This window comes from Tamandua tetradactyla, chromosome 1 (assembly GCF_023851605.1).
Source record: "Tamandua tetradactyla isolate mTamTet1 chromosome 1, mTamTet1.pri, whole genome shotgun sequence".
NCBI lineage: Eukaryota > Metazoa > Chordata > Mammalia > Pilosa > Myrmecophagidae > Tamandua > Tamandua tetradactyla.
The window spans coordinates 170,655,797-170,675,775 of NC_135327.1; the positions used below are offsets into that span (position 1 = coordinate 170,655,797).

The following is a 19,979-nucleotide window of genomic DNA, read 5'->3' on the forward strand; positions in this document are numbered from 1 at the left end:
TATACTATAATGATGTCAATCTTCTTCATACCTCCCAAGAGATCTGCTGTACCTAGACAAGTAATGGTAGAGCTGCATACTGGAGGAATTAGCTACTGGTGTTTTTAAGCAGAGAAGTAAGGGGCTTACTAATACATTAAACACTGAGAAAATACTTCAGAGTTGTCACAGTAACAACCAAATAAAAAATAAGTGGAGAATATTCACAAAACAAAGCATCAGTGGCATATCAGGCTCTAAGGCAACTTTCTCAGTGGCTCAGACTTCGACATGTATAACAACTATTTCACTTACATCACAGAAGAAAAATAAAATGATATAGGTCATAATGTTTTAAGTTATTTTTCCAGTGGGAATATATGTCCCTGATGATATATTCTATTTCCGCTTCTTCCTTTAATCACCTTCCCTCAAAATGGTCCCTTGCCTCCAGTGTCTTGTCCTTTACCATATTTGTGTTGCCTGATCAATATTCTAAAGCACATTTTACTCTTTTGATAAAAAATGTGTACTGTTTCCTTATTGCCTGTACAATTATACCCTAACTCCTCTGTATGTTGTTCAAAACTTTTCACTAATGTTTCCCTACTTATCTTATCCCCTGCTATGTCCGGATGGACAGGCTGATCATGCTCTGCGCTCTATCTGTAGTTTCTTCCACAAGTAATGCCCCCTCTGCTCCTCTCTATTCTAACTCTTCCTACTCACACTTTGGGGCTGGATTAAAGCCCACCTCCTCCAGTTCTACCCATACTGATCTCTCCCTGCTGTAAATTCCTGTAGCACACTTGCTGTACACCTCATTTTGGCAATTTATTTATCAGGTGCTTAATCAGAAAAGCATCAGTGGACAAGCTGCTTCGGGAATACAAAAAAGAATAGGATAAGGTCCCTGTTCCTGGGCCTTGCTGCTTTGTCATGATACACTACTGTTCCTTGAGGGCAAGCCTTGTCCTCCAATAAGATGCAAGTTCTGAAGTTCTGCAAGGATGTCTTGCTTATCACAGTGCTATGTACATCCTAGGATTTCAGAAAGCCTTGCTAAATTGAATTAAATCTCCTCTCTCTTATCAGGCTTATGTACTAAGGATGGTAGATGAAGCATATTAGCTAAGTAATTTGCTCTTAAAAGGCCAATTAACAGAGCTAGTCCAATTCAGCTAGGCTATGAGCTTAGTCTCTCTCAGCTAAAAAAAAAAGAAAAGCCACCTCAGTGTGCTGCCAGATCGATAACACTAAAAAGTTGCTCAATGCTGGCTGTACCCAGTTATGGATATAAATTGCTGCTAGATGAAACCAAGTGCTGTGACAGAAAGCATGCGAAGCAAAGCGGGGCTGGGGGGAGGAAAATGGAGGGGGTGGGGAGGAAAAACAAAACGGGCAGAGTAGGGAAAGGGAGAAGCAGAAACCTCCCGTGGTCAGCAAACAGGCAGCAAAGGCCATCGAAGACGGATTACCTTACTCTGGACATAACCAAGAACATGCCAGCGCCAGTGGTTGGAAACCACTTTATTTGTGGCAATAAAGACTTCATTTTGGCTAGCTTGGTTTCCAGACACCTGGTCCACGGCAGCAGGGCAGCTGTCCTGAGTGATCCTGAGGTCACCTCTCAGAATGGTACCGAGCGTGTGGCCGACGATTCACGCCGGTAGGAATTAAAGAAGCGGGAACACCAAACCCTGGCTCTCCCCAGGACAAGTTGAAAGATCCAGCCAAAAGCAGGAAAGAAAAACTGGCGGAGCTGGGGGCGGGGAACAGGGATGTAGTGGGCGCTCCCGCTGACTCAGGCACCCTCTGTCTCTCACACCCTAAAACACAACTGGAGAAGAGTCCGCTTCCTACAGATTATCAAGTCAAAAGATCCTCGGAACAATCAAGGGGTCCGCGCAGTCTCGTAGTAGCTCCGGGCCACGATTTCTTTCCGTCTCTTGCCCCGGGGTGCGGGGCGGTGGTGGCAAGGGTCACTAAAGTCCCCTAGCCCTGGCCTCTCCGGGCGCCGGAGACGCTGAAGCTCGCGCTCCTCCTCTCTCTCATCCCCTCCCCTCTTCTTCCCTCCCTCGGCCAGTCCCTCCCCCAGCCTTGACTGGGGGGGGGGGGGGGCGGGCTTGGCTCCGCGAGGCCCGTGCATTCCTGAGAGCCGAGCGAGCTAGAGCAACAAAGGAGTGGGGCAGTCGGCGGGGAGAACCCGGGGGGCTGCGGCGCGCTGGGGCGAAAGTGGCGTCTGGGCCGCGGGCTGGAGCGGGGGCGGAGCAGGGGACTTAGCCCCGCACCCCCAGCCCGCGCCTGGCCTCCTTCGCGGGGCCAGGAGTTGGTTTTAATGTCGGGAGGGGGAATGGTGATGGAGATTGGGGGCCCAGGGGGCTCCCGGGGCTGAAGACAACTTGGATTACCAGGCGAGGGGGTGAGGAGTTGCGCATCCCGGCCCGGGCCTCCGTAGCCCAACATGGGCCGCGGGTTCCAAAGTTTGCGAAGTTGGGCACGGAGGGGCCAGGACGCGCGGAGCGTCGGGGGAGTTCCAGGACCGGACTCGCGGGGCGCACAGGTCGCTTGAGCCGCCTGTACGGCCCCGAGGGTTGCGTGTGTGGCCGGGGGGCTCCGGCGAGCGGGCGGGGGCGCAGGAGCTTCTGCTGAGTTGGCGGGTTTGGCCATGGCCGCTGCCCGGCCCGCGCGGGGGCCCGCGCTCCCGCTTCTGGGGCTGTTGCTGCTGCTGCTGGGGGCCCCGGGCCGGGGGGTGGCCTTGAGCGGGAACGCGACGGGTCCTGGGCCCCGGAGCGCGGGCGGGAGCCCGAGAAGGAGCATGGCCGTGACCGGCCCTCCGCCGCTGCTGAGCCACTGCGGCCGGGCCGCCCCCTGCGAGCCTCTGCGCTACAACGTGTGCCTGGGCTCGGCGCTGCCCTACGCGGCTACCTCCACGCTGCTGGCCGGGGACTCGGACTCCCAGGAGGAAGCGCACGGCAAGCTAGTGCTCTGGTCGGGTAAGCGCGCCAGAGCCGGGTCCCAGGGGGGCTGCGGTGGTGGGATGGGGGAGCTGTTGGAACGAACAGGCTCAGACCTGGGTTTGGAGAGGGTGGAAGGGTTAGAGGGACAGTTACGTGCAGGATGAGGCCCTCAGTTATGGGGGAAGGAGGGCGAAAAACTTGAGGAAGCGGTCACAGTAAAGTGGGCGAGCAAAGGATACAGGGGAATGAGACCGGTAGGAGGGAGCTCCACACCACAGGAAAGAATATTTTTTAAGAAGAGATGTCCCGCCTAAGTGCCACTCTGGAAACAGCGTTCTAAACGTTGGGGAAAAGACCTAGATATTGTGTTGGAGAGGAAAAAGAAAAGGATGGGGGTAGAAGTGATCTAAGCATTTGGAGATGGAGGGATAAGAATTGAGTGAAAGTTGTGAAGGAAGAAAATAAAACCCTTGGTGATGAGTAAGTAAAAGGTAACCTGGAAATTTGGGAACTCTTGTTTTGGGAGACAGGAAACCAGAGAACCTTGATCTTGTTTTGCTTTCACATGCGATTTCACAGTTTACTTATCTGAAAAATGGGGAATCTTCTTGCCTAAAGTTATAAAGGAATGTGACTATCCCAACAATTATTTGTGTGTTCTTTGGAAGTTTGGAACTTCAGGCTGATCAGGACTGCAGAAGAAGTCTGGCATGCTGAGAGCCTGTGGATACTTCCATGGTGGTTTGATGTCCCAGAGCATTATTCTTAGGGTGAAATTATGGCGGGGCTTGAAAAACTACAGACTGAACCCAAGTAGGTCTTTCTTTAGCAGTGTGGAGTAAGTTATCTCCCATTTGTCACTTTTCTGGGCTGGGGACCTGGAGGGTGTTGGGGAAGGAATGGCCTTGTCTTTCCTGGCTTCTGGCCAGTACGATTCCAAAACCAGCACTGTAAAAAAGGAAATCAAAAGTCAGGAGAGCAGTGGTAGAATGCTTGCCTCCCTTGCGGGAGACCCGCGTTCAATTCCTAGACCATGCACCTAAAAAAAAAGTCAGGAGCAGACCTGGCAACCTTCTTCTTTTGACAGTCCTGAGGTGCCCCATTACTTACCTCTGCCCTGGGGCTCAACTGGCCAGGACTCTGATTGGAGGAGCATGTGTAGACTACCTCTCATTGTCAGCTTGGCCACTAGAGTGGCTTTGCTGGGATGTTGGCCAAGGCAGGACTATTCCCGGCTTAGTACAGATGCCAGAGGTGGAACTTGGAGGATGATGGAGTTGCCTTTTATGTGGGGGTCAGAGTCTAAAGTCAGTACCTAAAACAGGAATTGTGTGTGTTCAGTAGTATCCTTGAAAAATTCACAAGTTACCATGACATATGGTATATGTAATTTTGTCTATATACTCCTTTTCAGGTAATATGTTTGTATAAATGTGTAATATATAATGATATACAGTATATAAGAAAGGGTATACATACAAAATATAATTTCAGTCTTTAAAGTTCCATAAATGCAAAACAGCAGAAGAATGAGGGAATGAAGAAAGGATTAACAAGGTTGCTTTGAGCACCACATTAAATGAGACTTGAGTTCAGAAAACAGTTGTATAAAAAATCCAAATCTCCCAGCACTTTGAGTCTCAGGTTTGACTTGCTCACACTAGTAGAGGATTGCTCTCTCTCAATTTATTTTTCAGGGCTGTACGGTGGAGTTCTCCTAAGTTAAATGTGTATGTGATGCTGCTCCTCTGTAGCTACTATCAGATCAAGGAGGAAGAATTTGAATCTCTTTCCAGTCTATACTACTGGGTATAGCTGCTGTGCAGGCAGAAGTGATTTGTGCAGGAAAGTGTATGAGCTAGAACTGTCTGCTGGTTGTGCAGGTCCAAACCTCGCTAGCTTTGCCTCTAGTGGGGCAGGGTCGTGAAAGTTTGTTAGTTCACTCTGAGCTCTTATCTGCCTTGGCCTGGCATCACCCAGCTCAGTATTCTGGCTGGACTCTTCTGTATTGGGTCTCTGGGCTTTTGTTGTATGAACACCAAGAATGTGATGCAGGTGTTGGTGCAGAGCTGGGTCAGTGGGTGGGTAGAGTGAACCCAAGTTACATGTTGAACTGGAGTGTCTGGCTAGTGATTTGTCCCTTCCTGAGATAGTGGTCTTGATTCAGTGTTAGCCATGGTTCGTGTCACACACCCTGGGAGATGTTTTTGTAGGTATAGGATAAGGATGACTTAGGTTGTCTTCCTTATTTGTGAACTTTGGAAAGAGGAGACATCTTCACTTTTTTTTTTAAGACCTCAAAGTGTTCCTCTGAGTGTACTCAGAATGCTGAGCCAGCCACTCATTTATTCAGTTATGTATTGAGTGCTACATGTCACCTCCTGGGTCAGTTATTGGGAGATATAAACATGAAAAAGAAAATGCATGATCCTTGCCACCAAGGGGAAGGCAGATAATTCAACAGACCATAACAATACCTGAAAAAGGTATAGTGACAGGATAGAATGTTGAAGGGCTTTTGGGAGCAAGGGAAGATCCCCAGAGCAACTTTATTTAACTCATGACCTGAGAAATATGTAGAAATGACATGTACTAAGGGAAGGTTTTGATGAGAAGAGAAAGGAAAAAGGAAGAATGTTCAAAGATGTAGAGATGAGAGAGGGCTTGGAACTTTAAGTATATGAATTTTAGTGCTACTGGATTAAAGTGTGTGAGGGGTAGAGATATAAGAGAATGTGGAGTCATTGAAGCCTTTTAAGCAAGAGAGAGATGCAATCATATTTGCATTTTAGAAAGATCTTTTGGTGCTGTGTGAGGAAGCCCCAGAAGGAGGGAAAGCCTGGAGCCTGGGAGCTTGTTCGGGGGATGATAGTTCAAGTGATTCAGGAGAGAGATGATAGAGGTCAGGGATGAGGTATTAGGATGGAGGAAATGGATGGATGCCAGAGAGTTTTGGGGCTAGACTCAATAGGACTTGCTGATGGGCTCGAAATGGGGCATGAGCAGGAGGAGCTAGGTTTCAGGCTTGGACGGAAGGTGATACCATTCCCTTTCACTAAGATAGAGGGTGCTGGAGGAGGAGCAGGTTTAGGATGAAAGCATGCGTTCAGTTTTGGCCATTAAATTTGAGCTACTCATTGGACATCATAGTAGAGATATCTGTCCAGCAGGTCTTGGAAATGTGAGTAGAAGAAGAGTGGTGGCCACCATGTGCTTCCTTGGTCCAGAGAACTGAGGCTTTGGAAGGGTGCCACTGAGTGAGGATGTTTATAGCTCAGGCTCAGCCAGTTTCCAGGTCTGTATAGAATTCAAGTCTCTTCTGTATCTTTCAACTCTCTGGACTTGGGCTTCTATCAGTCAGCACCTCTCCCCTTGACAACTGGAAATTTTCCTTCCTAAGCATTCCAAGCTGACCAGTCAAACGTAATATCCAGGCTATGATTCACCTTAGGTCAAATTTGATTTGGTAAATGGGTCAAAAAAGCAGAGAGGCCTACAGCTGGTGAGGGAAGTAGATCCCTGAGAGCCAGCATATAGCCGTTCCTCACTGCCCGCTGTGCTCTGGTGTGCACATGAGCGTGCAGCCCTTCACCAACCCGGTGTGCAACCAGTAGGAAAGAGAGAAGCTGGGAAGAAATTTCTCATTTAACTCTCAGACTTTGAGGGAGAACTGAGAGGAGGTATGCTGTTGATGATGGTGGGTTATTTGAGGGACATATCGGGAAGAATTTCCTCAGAGTGGTTCCCAAACCTGGCTGATAATCAGAAACAGTTTAAAAAAAAATTTTTTTTTTTGAAAGTAGAGACACACAGAAAAACACCTGTGGATTCAAGTTTTCATTTTTGCTTCAGATTTTTAACTTTTATTGTGAAATATAACATGTATATAGAAAAGTATATAAAACATGGATGTACTGAATAATTAATTGTAAAGTGAGACCTGGGAGGGTGCAAGGTAGAATTCTCACTTGCCAGGTGGGAGACCTGGGTTCGATTCCTGGCCCATGCACTTCCCAAACAAACAAGCAAACAAATAAATGAAAAACCAAAGAAATAAAAATTCAGCAAATGGTGCTGCAATAAGAGGATACTCACATGGAAAAAGAATGAAATATGACTCCGTCATACAGCATACAAAAAAAAAAAGTGAGACTTAGGTTAAGAAATAGAACATTGCCATTTCCCCCAGAAACCCCCCTTTTGTGTTTTCCAATCATGACTCCCTCCCTCCTCCTCTAAAGGTAACCACTATCCTGAAATTTTTGGCAACTATTAGCATGTTTTTCTCTATAATTTTACCACGTAGATTTGGAATCCCTTAAGAATGTATTTCAGTTTTGCATATTTTTGAACTTTATACTAGTGGAATCATGCTCTGTGTATTCTTTTATGTCTTGCCTACTTTACTCTCCATTATTTTGAACTATTCATTCATGTTATTGCAGCTCATTTTTTTCATTGCTGGATAGTATTCTACTGAATGAATATATCACAATTCATTTATTTTGTTGTTGAACTTTGTCTCCAGTTTGTAGCCACAGTGACAAACACTGCTGTGAGCATTCTTTAATGTGTATTCTGCTGTATGTGGCACAACTTTCTCTAAGTGAATACTAAGAAGAGTAGAGTTGCTAGGGAATAGGGTATGCAGACCTTCACCTCCTCTAGATAATGCCAAACTGTCTTCAAAGTGTTTGTACCAATATACACTCCACTAGCTGAGTAGAAGAGGCATTACTCCTCCACCTGATTCGCTTGGTATTGTGAACACTTGGTATGCAACGCTTGGTATTGTCAGACTATCAGATTTTTTTGCCAGTGTAGTTGATATGTAGTGTTATGGAATTGGGGTCTTGATTTGCATATCCTTGGTTACTATTGAGGGTAAGCACTTTTTCAAATATTTACTTGCCACTTAGAATTTCCACTTTTGTAAAGTATCTATTCAAATCTTTGGTCCATTTTTTCTAAAAGTCAATCCATCATTTTCATAAGATTTGAAAGAGTTCTTTATATATTCTGAATATGAGTGCTTTATTGATTTTATGTGTTAAAAATATCGTCTGTTCTGTGGCTTGCCTTTTCGTTATCTTTGTGTGTGTTCCATTGAAATTCTAAGACCTTCCAAGAAGTTCTGAACTTTTAGGTAGTTATCAATTTTTTTTTATGGGTAGTGAGTGGTTTTTGTGTCTCATTAAAAAAAAACTTTTCCTACTCCAAAGCCATGAAGATATTCTCTTATATTATCTTCTAAAAACTTTATAGATTTACCTGTCATTTTAGTGTCATATAATTTACCTAGAGTTGATTTTTAGAGAAGTCCAGTTTAATATATATTGTTCTGACATCATTGACTTTTTAACCAATCGTTTAAAAAAAGAACATTCTTTCTCAACTCATTGCTCTGCCATAAATCAAGCATCCAAAAATATACAAATATTTCTGGGATGTTCCATAGGTCTATTTGTCGATATCACACTGTCTTAATTGCCATCTTTATAGCATGGTTCTTACCCTTCTTTGAGCCCTGGACCCCTTTGGTATTTTTAAATGCATGAAGTGAAATACATGGGATTTTTTAAAACGTAGGATTACAAAGGAAATATATTGCAGTAGTTATCAGAATAATAAGAAAACAATTTTGTGATCTAATAATTTATGTGCTTCAATAGTAATACATTAAATAACAAGATTTTGTGTGGCTCTAATAATCACTCGACTGCAAAGGGTGTTGAGCGTTAGCAATATTTGGAGATATCTGCGACACAATTATCTGTGATGACCATTTGTGACAAAGTTACAGGTACTGCTAATGCTACTGTGGTACAGTGTTTACATTCATGATAGAAGGAAATGCTAAATTTCAGTAAGATGTCATTTTTTCTGCCATCCAACCTCATGGATCCTTGACTTCTATCCACGAATCCCTGTGAACCCCAGGGTAAGAAACTCTAGTTTATAGTAAGTCAATTTTTAGTAGAGTCTGGGCTATTCTTGACTTACTGCATTTTAATATAAAAATATTGGTTGGTGATTTTGTTTGGGATGGCATCAAATATATAAACTTGAAAAAACCTGGCATCTTTATAACATTGAGTCTTTCATTCATTGGACATTTATATATTTCTGTACATTAGATCTTCTTTCATTTTCTCAAAAATTTTTATAGTTTTCTGCATAGTTCTTATATCATTTATTAGATTTATTCTAAGATACCTGATATTTTTGATGCTATTGTAATGATACCTTTAAAATTTATTTAAGGTCCTCTTTGTTGCTGGTATATAGAAATACAATTGATTTTGAATCCATTAAACTTGCAAAATTTTTCTACACATAGTTATATCACTCGTGAATAATGACAGCTTTGTCTCTTTTTAAGCATTATACCTCTTATTTATTTTTACTGTTTACTGATTCTAGCTATGACTTCCAGTACATTATTAAATAGAGATTATATAGCATCAGCATTCTTGACTTCTTCTGGATTTCAGAGGAAACACCTTTCTACTTTTCACTACTAAATATGATGTTTGTTGTAGGTTTCTTGAAGTTACCCTTTACCAGATTAAGAAAGTTTAATTTTAATCCTGTTTTGCCAATTCTTCTTAGGGAATGACAGCAGCTAACATTTATTGAGTGTTTACCGTACAGCAGATCCTGTGCTCAGCACATTTAATGCATTATCTCAGTCTTCACTAAGTTCCACGAGGTAGATCTGTTATCCCTACTTTGCAGATGAGGAAACTGAGAGTAGGTTATTTGCCCAAGATCACGCAGCTAGAAAGTAGTAGAGCCAAGATTTGGACCCAGGCAGGCTAATTGCCGGGTTCATGCTCCTTACCCTGCCCCCCTAAAAGAGAGTGGTTACCTCTCCCCAGCCTAGCCATGTGACACTCACCCACATGGGCTCTCACATCTTTAGAAGCTGCTTCTAATACAGCTTCTTGCTAGAAACTTGGTGTTCCTGAAGCAGGCACGATTCTGGAGGGGCTAACGGGACAGAATACTGAGTGAGCCCAGCTCCTGGGGCAGGGAGGGTAGAGGCTGGGCTGGGGCAGGGTGCCGGGAGACCTCTGCCTGTTTCTGTCTTGCTGGCAATGCCTTTCCCCTCTGCACTTGACAGAGGGAGCTTTCCTTGTTTCCCTCCTTCTGATTTCTGTTTTTCTGCTCTGGCTTTGGAGCACTTGGCTCCTCTGGCTGCCTCTTCTTAAGCAACCATCTCTTCTCTGTCTCACCTCAGCTTGATAAGAGGAACACAGGTTCTGGGTGCCTGGGCATAAGGAAATACCTCTGGTTCTGAGGAACTGCCCCTACGAGGTGGGTCTCACAATCCTCTTTTCCCCTCGAAGAGGCCAGTAGAGCTTTTCAGAATGTTCTCAAAAGGCTACATCAACTTGGAACTCTCATCCAGAGGCACTGCTACTTCTTAGCAAGGCATTTGGCAATGAGGACCATTTTTTAAAGAAAATTTACTGAATTATAATATACATACAGAATGTTGCACAGATCTTAAGCTTGGTAAATTCTTACAAGGTAAACACCTCTGTGTAACCAGTATCAGACCAAGAAATAGAACACCACCAGCATCCCAGAAGTTCTTCTTCAGACCCTCTTCCAGTGACTATCTATCCCTAGAAAAGGGGGTAAGGGAGAGGGTGGAGGGTGGTTTTTGGTTGTCACAAGAACTGAGGGGTTCTGTTGGCAGGAGCTGGGTCTAGGGATGCTAAAGGTTCTGCAGTGCACAGGGCAGTCCTGCAGCAGAGAGAACTGTCCTGCCCCAATGCCCTGTTGGGAAGTACTGTGCCTGACAGCTCTAAGCAGTAGTGACCTGCGGAGATGCAGAGATGCTTTAGGCCTGAGGATACAGGGGTGCAGCAGTGCCTGTAGGGAAGAGTGAGGAGGTGTCTTCACCCAAACTGTTGCCGCCCTCCAGGCCTCCGGAACGCCCCCCGCTGCTGGGCAGTAATCCAGCCCCTGCTGTGTGCTGTGTACATGCCCAAGTGTGAGAACGACCGGGTGGAGCTGCCCAGCCGCACCCTCTGCCAGGCTACCCGCGGCCCCTGTGCTATCGTGGAGCGGGAGCGCGGCTGGCCTGATTTCCTCCGCTGCACCCCTGACCACTTCCCCGAAGGCTGCCCGGTGAGTGCTCTGTGGGGGCAAGGTCTGGACATTCTGGACTGGACAGGGCAGGACCGGGGAGAGTGCAGTGTCTGGAGAGGCAGGGTCAGAAGTGCTGAGAGCCTTGTCTCCTGGTGGATACTGAATCTGCAGCCTTGGGGTCAGGAGGCCGCAAACCCAAACTGAAGCTCACTGGCTGGGTAGACTGTCAGGGCTTATGTGTCTATAGAAGATAACTTGTGTCCAACAAATATTTTTTGAGCACTCACTCTGTTAGGTGTTGGGGAGTTACAGGAGTCATGGATGACAGGAAACTGTTCTCAAGAAGTTTATTATATATTTGGGGAGACAGGGCATACGCACATGTAAAGTACCTAGAGGTACCAAGATGGGGAATGTGACCTAGTTCTGTGTGATGAAGGATAAAAGCAAATATGAAAAGTGTAGTATTAATGACAATAATAATTGTTATATATGTATATATATATATATATATAAATAAATAATGATTTACTATATGCCAAATGCTAGTAAAAGCATTTTACAAGTATTAATTCGTTTAATCCTTGAATATCACCATCTTTTAGATGGGGAAACTGAGGTACAGAGAAATCACATAATTTGCCCAAGGTTGCATAGCCATTAATCAGCAAGGCTGGGATTCACATCTCAGAAGTCTGTCTCCAGAACTTGTGCTCTTAGCCGCTGTGCCATGCTGCCCCGGAACCTTGTATTAAACAAAGGCTGCCCCTGAGCCTCCCTCTCCCTTTTGCCCTTTATCCCCTCCCCTGGTGCCAGAATGAGATCCAGAACATCAAGTTCAACAGTTCAGGCCAGTGTGAGGCCCCCTTGGTCCGTACCGACAACCCCAAGAGCTGGTACGAGGACGTGGAGGGCTGCGGGATCCAGTGCCAGAACCCGCTCTTCACAGAGGCTGAGCACCGGGACATGCACAGCTACATCGCTGCCTTCGGGGCTGTCACCGGGCTCTGCACGCTCTTCACCCTGGTCAGTCGAGGGCAGGACCACAGTGGGAGGGTGTCAGGGGAGCGGCAGGCAGGGGGCCCTGGAAACCCTCAGCCTGAGAAGTGGGAAGGAAGCGGGATTGTGAGAGGGAGGTGGGAAGAGGACTTGGTGCTGACCTCCCGGGGCAGGTCATGACAAGGGGAGTTTGGGGATCCGACAAGGGCTTCTGGAGCAGCAGAATGATCCCAGCCTCACAAAACAGGCTGCACCTCTCTCTTCTAGGCCACGTTCGTTGCTGACTGGAGGAATTCGAATCGCTACCCTGCTGTTATTCTCTTCTATGTCAATGCGTGTTTCTTTGTGGGCAGCATTGGCTGGTTGGCCCAGTTCATGGATGGCGCCCGTCGGGAAATTGTCTGCCGTGCAGATGGTACCATGAGGCTTGGGGAGCCCACGTAGGTGTCTTGGGGACCCAGAGGTGAGGGTTGGGGGAATAAGGCTGAAATGTGTATTTACCATGGAAGGCAGAGGTTACATGAAACAGATTTCACTGTGGGATTCAGCTCTTCTTCCTTGCATTGTTTAAGTTTCGGTGTTAGGTCCTTGGTTGTTCAAAAGGGCATCTTTTATATCTTCTTCAAATATGACCTTGGTCCTGTCTTTAAGACCTACCTCATGGAGAACCTCCAGACTTTAGTAGCAAAGGGTCTGGGATCAAGGTTGGGGGTCCTGGTTGAGGAAGTACAGGGTGACCTCCCCAGTGACACCCTACATCTCTGCACAGCTCCAATGAGACCCTGTCCTGCGTCATCATCTTTGTCATCGTGTACTATGCCCTGATGGCTGGCGTGGTCTGGTTTGTGGTCCTCACCTATGCCTGGCACACCTCCTTCAAAGCCCTGGGCACCACCTACCAGCCTCTCTCGGGCAAGACCTCCTACTTCCACCTGCTCACATGGTCCCTCCCCTTTGTGCTCACTGTGGCAATCCTCGCCGTGGCCCAGGTACGGTGACTGGGAGGTGGCTGGGGACTTGAGGGGGACAGGCTTGGGTGAGGAGACCACAGACCATGTCTGTCCCTCTCACCCCTTCCTGCTGTAGGTGGATGGAGACTCTGTGAGTGGCATCTGTTTTGTGGGCTACAAGAACTACCGTTACCGTGCTGGCTTTGTGCTGGCCCCAATTGGCTTGGTGCTCATTGTGGGAGGCTACTTCCTCATCCGAGGTAAGTGAAAACCAGGCCAAGACAAGTCGGGCAACAAAATGTACTGAGCATCTGCTGTGTGTAAGTAGGCACTAGGAGCTGCCAGCTCTGTCACTTTTCCACCAGACCCTCAGCAAACCTGTATAGGGCCTTGGTGCGAATTAGGTAGACACAATGCCATGGGCAGTAGGTGTGGGAACAGGGCCTTTGTGCTGGTCAGAAAAATGCAGCCCTTTCTCCAGAACCTTGGGCTGGGTTTCACTCCCTGCTTGTTCCCTTGGCCAGATGCACTTGTGTGCAGAACACCCTGAGCACCCCCTGCCCTGTCCACCTGGACCAATTTGGGGCTGTTGGTCATGTGTATGCACACTCGTTTTATATATACTCTTCATCTTTTGGAGCTCAGTTTCTCATTCTTACCTCCCACCGCCAAGCCCCCCCGCCCCACATACACATGCAGTTTTTACCATACATATTGATTACCTATCTCTACTCTCCCTGACTCAATCTGCCACCTCCACAGTAAGTCTTGGTATCTTCTTAGCTCATCTTTACTGGATTTTCTTTGTAAACTTCTGTTTCCTCACTCTACACCATCAACCTTCTGTTCAGCGCCTCTTCATGGCAGTGAGTCTGGGCCTCTGATTTATATTTTGTATCTATTCTGCCCTATACAGTAGCTGCTAGTCATATGTAACTATCGAGCATCTAAGATGAAACTAGTCCAAAATGAGATGTGTTTTAAGTATAAAATGCATACTGCCTTTTAAAGACTTAGTATGAGGGGGAAAATGGAGAATATATGATTAATAATTTCTTCTATCAGTTACATGCTGAAATGACAATATTTGGGATATATTGGGTTTAAAATTAATTTCACTAGTTTCCAGTACTTTTTTAATGTGGCTACTAGGAAATCTCATGGCTCACATTGTATTTCCATTGGACAGCATTATTCTAGAGTCTCTGTTTTATGCCTTTTCTGTCAGAGCAGCTTTGAACCTCATAGCCTTACTTACGGGTGGTCAGGCCAGGACCAATACGCCTCTCTTCTTGACTGTCCATTTGGTCCCTGCCTTGGCAGATCTGTCACCAGCTTGCTCTCCATTTCTCCAGTACGCCAAGCTTTAAACCAGCACGAGGGATAATCAGACCCAGTACTCCAGGGTCATGAGATCTTCCCCTCCCCACCTCCATCCCCCTTAGGAGAGTGACCTCACTCCTGCTTATGTCTGAGGTCTCCCTCTGTTCAGGAGTCATGACTCTCTTCTCCATCAAGAGCAACCACCCTGGCCTGCTGAGTGAGAAGGCTGCCAGCAAGATCAATGAGACCATGCTGCGCCTGGGTGAGTGGGTCAGGGGGACTTTGGCCTGAAGTCCTGGCAGCTGAAGACTGCATCCTCCTGGGGACATGGGCCCTGCAGGGAAGGGTCTTGGAGAATCAGTGGGTCAAGTTAGCAGCCATGGAGATAAGGGCGTGGTATATGTGTGTGTGTGTGTGAGCAAGCACAAGCACATCTTAGTGGTGTCTTGGTGTAATGCGTGTGTGTCTTGATGGTATTAACAGCTCAATAGAAGAGAGCCTTCCTAATGGAAGAATTCTGGAATTCTTGCCAAGATTGCTTCCTCATGCCCACTTTACTCTCCCTTGGGTCCCCCCACAGTTGCCTTAATTGCCCTTCTTGCCTTATTATGGAGAGTGCAGTTCTTGAACTAAGTGCAGCATAAGTTCACCCAAAACTGAATTGTCTTTCAGGTTCCGGTAGGGCAAAGCTCCACCCTACCCCCCGACTGTTGCCATGAAAGGTGGAAGTGGTAATGTCCTGTCCTGCCCCTGTCCCTCCACAGGCATTTTTGGCTTCCTGGCCTTTGGCTTTGTGCTTATTACCTTCAGCTGCCACTTCTATGACTTCTTCAATCAGGCTGAATGGGAGCGCAGCTTCCGGGACTACGTGCTGTGAGTAAAGGGGTGGGGACTTGGAGGTAGTAGTGGTAGGAGATGGAGCTCAGATTGTAAAGGACAGTCCCTCTTCTGCTATGCAGCAGAAATCTTTCAGATTCCCTGCCTGCCTTGCTCTGAGTACCCAAGATATCATTTGCTGTGTAATTTGACAAACGTGGTAAATAACCTTGAAGTTCCTTGCTCAAGCTCACCTGTCCTTCTGAATCCCCATGGCCTGAATGGCTGGTGTATTTGTAACCGTTAGAAGCCATGTCATGTTCTGTCTTCTCTGAACAACTCACTGTTGGCTGCAGAAGTTGCTCTCTAATTCTTAGGAACTCTTTTACAGATTTTATTATAGATCCCTGCAAAGGAGCTATTGCCTCTCTATGTTAGGTTAACAACATGTTAATATTTGCTGGTTTTAGGCTTTTTGTATAGCAGCGAGGATGACTCTGAGAGGATAAGGCATCTCAGCTGCCGAAAGAAGCACATCAAAATTGATTCTAGTCCACATCCCGACTACATCAGTCTTTCTTTCTTAATGGTTCTATACTGTAGGGCAGTGGTTCATAACCATTGCTACACATTGAATTCACCTGGGACACTTTAAAACACACTGATGCTTGGGCCCCTCTTCCAGAGATTCTGATTTCATTGTCTTGGTGGAGGTTCAGACATCAGTAGTTAATAAAAGCTCCCCAGGTGATTCTAATGAGCATATAGGGTTGGAATCAGTGCTGTGGGGCTTTACTGATTGTCATAGCTTTTACTAAAATCTTTGGATGGTCTGAGTACCTACTTGAGTGGTCTATTTTCCCTCACCATAGGTGTCAAGCCAATGTGACCATTGGGCTGCCCACCAAGAAGCCCATCCCTGACTGTGAGATCAAGAATCGCCCAAGCCTCTTAGTGGAGAAGATCAACCTGTTTGCCATGTTTGGTACTGGCATTGCCATGAGCACTTGGGTCTGGACCAAGGCCACTCTACTCATCTGGAGGCGCACCTGGTGCAGGTGGGGCCAGCAGCCAGCCCATTCTGACTCTCTGTCAAACACTCTCAGCCTCACTGTCCCCATTTTTAGGCTTTATCTAGCTGGTCCCACTTTTCCCAGCACAGCCTCAGGCAGCTGAGTTTTCTAAGGGACTGCTCTCAGCCACCTAAAGCCACCTTCTCTGCAGCACACCACTGCCCCCTGGTGACACCTCCTGTCCTTGGGAGGCCTGAGGCCCTGGTCCTGGGCCAAGTGCTAAGCCAGCTGCCAGCATCTTCGAAGAATGAAGTAAGTGATTTGAGAGCTGGGCACACAGGAGCCCTGTATTCTAGGCCCACTTCTTTGCAGAGGAGACCTCTATTCCTCAGAGTCCTTGAAGGACTTGAGATCTTCTGGAGCCTCCTTCTCTGGAGAGGATGGAATTGCTGGTCTTTCACAAGTTTGGATGGGAAGTAGGTGCTTCTCACTTTTCCTCCCCCTCCCTTTCTCCTCTCAGGTTGACTGGACAGAGTGATGACGAACCCAAACGGATCAAGAAGAGCAAGATGATTGCCAAAGCCTTTTCCAAGCGGCGGGAGCTGCTGCAGAACCCAGGCCAGGAGCTGTCCTTCAGCATGCACACCGTCTCCCACGACGGGCCTGTGGGTGAGCTCCAGTCCCAACTCCCCAACACCTGATGGCCACTCCATCCACTCCCAGCCTGGTGTGAAAGTCCAAGGACTGTTTGTTCTCCATTCTCCTGCCCCCTCACATTCCCTATGTTCTCTCCCCTGCTTGCCTTCTCTTCCCTCTGTTTCTGCCTCTGGCTCTGCTTGCTGGTGCTTTAGTAATTTCCCTCTGCCTTCATCTCCTGTCTTCTCCAGTTGTTCTTTTTTGGCTTAGAGTAAGTTGGCATTTTAGGAACTGTATGGTTGGCCCTTTGGGGGCCTGAACCTCCCCTTGCCCCGTTCAGATTCAGAATGGGTAGGAAGCCCTGTAATGATTAGTAGGAGGTGCCTTCTATGTTGAGCAGAGTAGGAAGGGTTGGTTGGTGGAAGGAGAATGGTGCTGAATAAGGGAGATCACTATAAGGGACGGTGCGGTCAGTACCCCTCATCCTTTCCTCTCTGTCCCACAGCAGGTTTGGCTTTTGACCTCAATGAGCCCTCAGCGGATGTCTCCTCTGCCTGGGCCCAGCATGTCACCAAGATGGTGGCCCGAAGAGGAGCCATACTACCCCAGGATGTATCTGTCACCCCTGTGGCAACACCAGGTAGGACGACTCAGGTTTCTGTCAGAACGTGGGGAGCATGGAGGCTGGGGATCTTGGGCCAGGGAGAGCCAGAGGGAGGAGGAAAGAAAGGCCCTGCAGGATCTGAAGTCTAGGGGAAGCACTAGAGGTCTAGAATTCTGGGTCCCAAGTTAGAAGAGGATGGGTCTGAGGGAAGAAGGGACAGAGCCAAGGCCCAAGCGCATGTTTGCTCTCTCTCTCTTCCACTGTCAGTGCCGCCAGAGGAGCATCCCAACCTGTGGCTGGTCGAGGCAGAGATCTCCCCGGAGCTGGAGAAGCGCCTGGGGAAGAAGAAGAAGCGGAGGAAGAGGAAGAAGGAAGTGTGCCCACTGGTGCCACCCCCTGAGCTTCCCCACCCTGCCCCTGCCCTCACCAGCAGTGCCATTCCTCGACTGCCTCAGCTGCCCCGCCACAAATGCCTGGTGGCCACAGGAGCCTGGGGAGCTGGTGAACCCTGCCGGCAGGGAGCCTGGACTCTGGTCTCCAATCCCTTTTGCCCTGAGCCCAGTCCCCTTCAGGATCCTTTTCTGCCCAGCGCCCCAGCCCCCATGGCTTGGGCTCAGAGCCGCCGGCAGGGTCTGGGGCCCATTCACTCCCGCACCAACCTGATGGAGGCAGAGCTCATGGATGCAGACTCGGACTTCTGAGCCTGGAGAGCAGGGCCTGGATCAGGAAAGAAAGGAACACCATTCTGAGGTTCTTCTTCCTCCCTGAGAGTGCTTTCCTAGGATCTCATCTTCTAGAGAACCTGAGGGCCCAGCACCCTCTCAGAAGAGTTCTATGTATCTGGCTCAAGGCAGCAGGACTGTGGGAAAGAGCCCTGACTAGCTGCATTTATAAGGGTAGGACTTACCCTGGTGTAGGGCCCTGGAGCACAGGATCCTCATTTCTTCCCCCACAGCTGGAGTCTGGCTCACACAATCTGTCTCCAACAGGATCAGGGAATATGCAGAGCTTGCAGTGGGGCAGTGATGGCAGAAGCAGGGCTGACAGTATCCAGAGTGGGCTATTGTGGCCAGGGAGGTAGTCTAGCCTGTGTCTGGCAGATGAAGGCTGGCTGTCCTTTTCTGTGCCAAGTGGTGCCCTTTTTTGGTGCTCTTGGACCAAAAGTCAGTTTATTATGTCATTAACTCTTAGAATGGGGGCAGGGCTCCCATCTTCCTCTTACAGGTGGTTTTGGGGCTGGGAGGTGCCTACTCCCAAAGCAGCTGTAACCTCTCTTGGGGGTTGCCTAGCTGGCCCTCCCCAGGCCAGTAACCCATCCTCTGTTCTCTTGCACTCTCCTCCTCTTTCCCCTTTCAGTTCAAGCAGGCCAACCTGCTCCTGTTTCCTGTTTGTTGAATGGGACCCAAACTGCAGCACATCCCATCCCGCTCATACCCACCCCTTTGCTGCTGGGTTCCATCTCCAGGTGAGAGACTGGTTCAGTTATAGAGCCTTGGGCCTGGCATGATGTAGGAGCAGCGATGGGGAGCTTCTGGGTCTCAAAGAGTCACATGTTCTGTTTTCCTGATATCCACCCCCAGTGGGGGGTGGATCCTCTGACTTAAGGGGCTCCCTTGGGAAGCTGCTGTAGCTTCAGCCAGGCAGGAAAGTTTCCTTCAACTTCCACAACCTCTGGGTGAGGAGATTCCTATATCTTATGGCCCCCAATCATGTCACCAGGGCTCCAATTTCAAGAACCAGACACCAGGAAGCTTTAGAAGCTGGCTGGGTTCCAGATCAGGGGATAGAGGGGTTGGGAGAAGAAATATAACAGTAAATAAAATGTTTTTGTATGAACTCTCAGTGTGCTTCTTTTCCAAAGGCCCTGGCCTCTATCTACCTATTTATCTGGTCCTGATCTCAAAAACATTTGTATCCCACTTCTTTCTAAGGCTGTTATGAAAGACCCAAGAGCTTGGTGCAAATGAGAACATGACTGACAATCAAATGTCAGGCTGATGTCAGCTTAATGAGCTGCCTGCCCTCCCTCTCCAGTTGTTTCTCTGCAATAACTCTGCAGCCACCACTGCCTCACTGCCTACTCACAAGATGATTGAGCAAAATCATGCCACTTGTCCCTGGAGTGACAACTGGAAGCAAGTGGCCCCTGATGGTGAACATGGATGGGTTTGGCTCCTGGTAGCAATCCTGGGCCCAATCTCAGGGGACCTCCTAGCCTTCTATAAGGGGATGTCAGTTGAGCCAGGAACATTCTGATCCACAACTTCCTCCCAGTCAAAATAAAGTCTATTAACTCCACTTTCTCTAAAAAGGTATCAGTAGAGGACTGGGAACTTGTTTGCAAGGACACAGAATTATATGGAAAGGAAATCCATGGAGGAAAGGGGGCATACCCAGAGACCTGGAGGGTATTGTGTAGAAAGTATGGCCAGGCTTATTTGGGGGACTATACCTCTCTACTCCTGCTCAAGCAGAGTAGGTTTTGACCAGAGCCAGATTCAAGAAGGGGAAAGAGAACTAACATACTGATCTTATTCTAGGCACTTCACATGTATATCACTATAATAACAACTACCTCTTATTGAATGCTTGCTAG

General features: G+C 47.7%; 1 protein-coding gene across 2 annotated transcripts; it reads left to right on the forward strand.

Annotated features, from left to right (window-relative positions):
* Positions 1 to 2,631: 2,631 nt before the first annotated feature.
* Positions 2,632 to 19,506, forward strand: SMO (smoothened, frizzled class receptor). Of its 2 annotated transcripts, none has more exons than XM_077128108.1 (12): positions 2,632 to 2,975; positions 10,876 to 11,081; positions 11,859 to 12,068; positions 12,309 to 12,481; positions 12,811 to 13,030; positions 13,128 to 13,251; positions 14,484 to 14,576; positions 15,079 to 15,187; positions 16,003 to 16,188; positions 16,664 to 16,812; positions 17,288 to 17,419; positions 17,651 to 19,506. In XM_077128108.1, exons 1-12 carry the CDS (start codon positions 2,648 to 2,650, stop codon positions 18,082 to 18,084), a joined length of 2,364 nt encoding a protein of 787 aa, XP_076984223.1. In that variant the 5' UTR covers positions 2,632 to 2,647; the 3' UTR covers positions 18,085 to 19,506. The 2 variants fall into 2 exon arrangements, with proteins under 2 accessions (XP_076984223.1, XP_076984151.1); XM_077128036.1 differs by having other exon boundaries at positions 2,633 to 2,975; positions 17,285 to 17,419; positions 17,651 to 19,504.
* Positions 19,507 to 19,979: the final 473 nt, after the last annotated feature.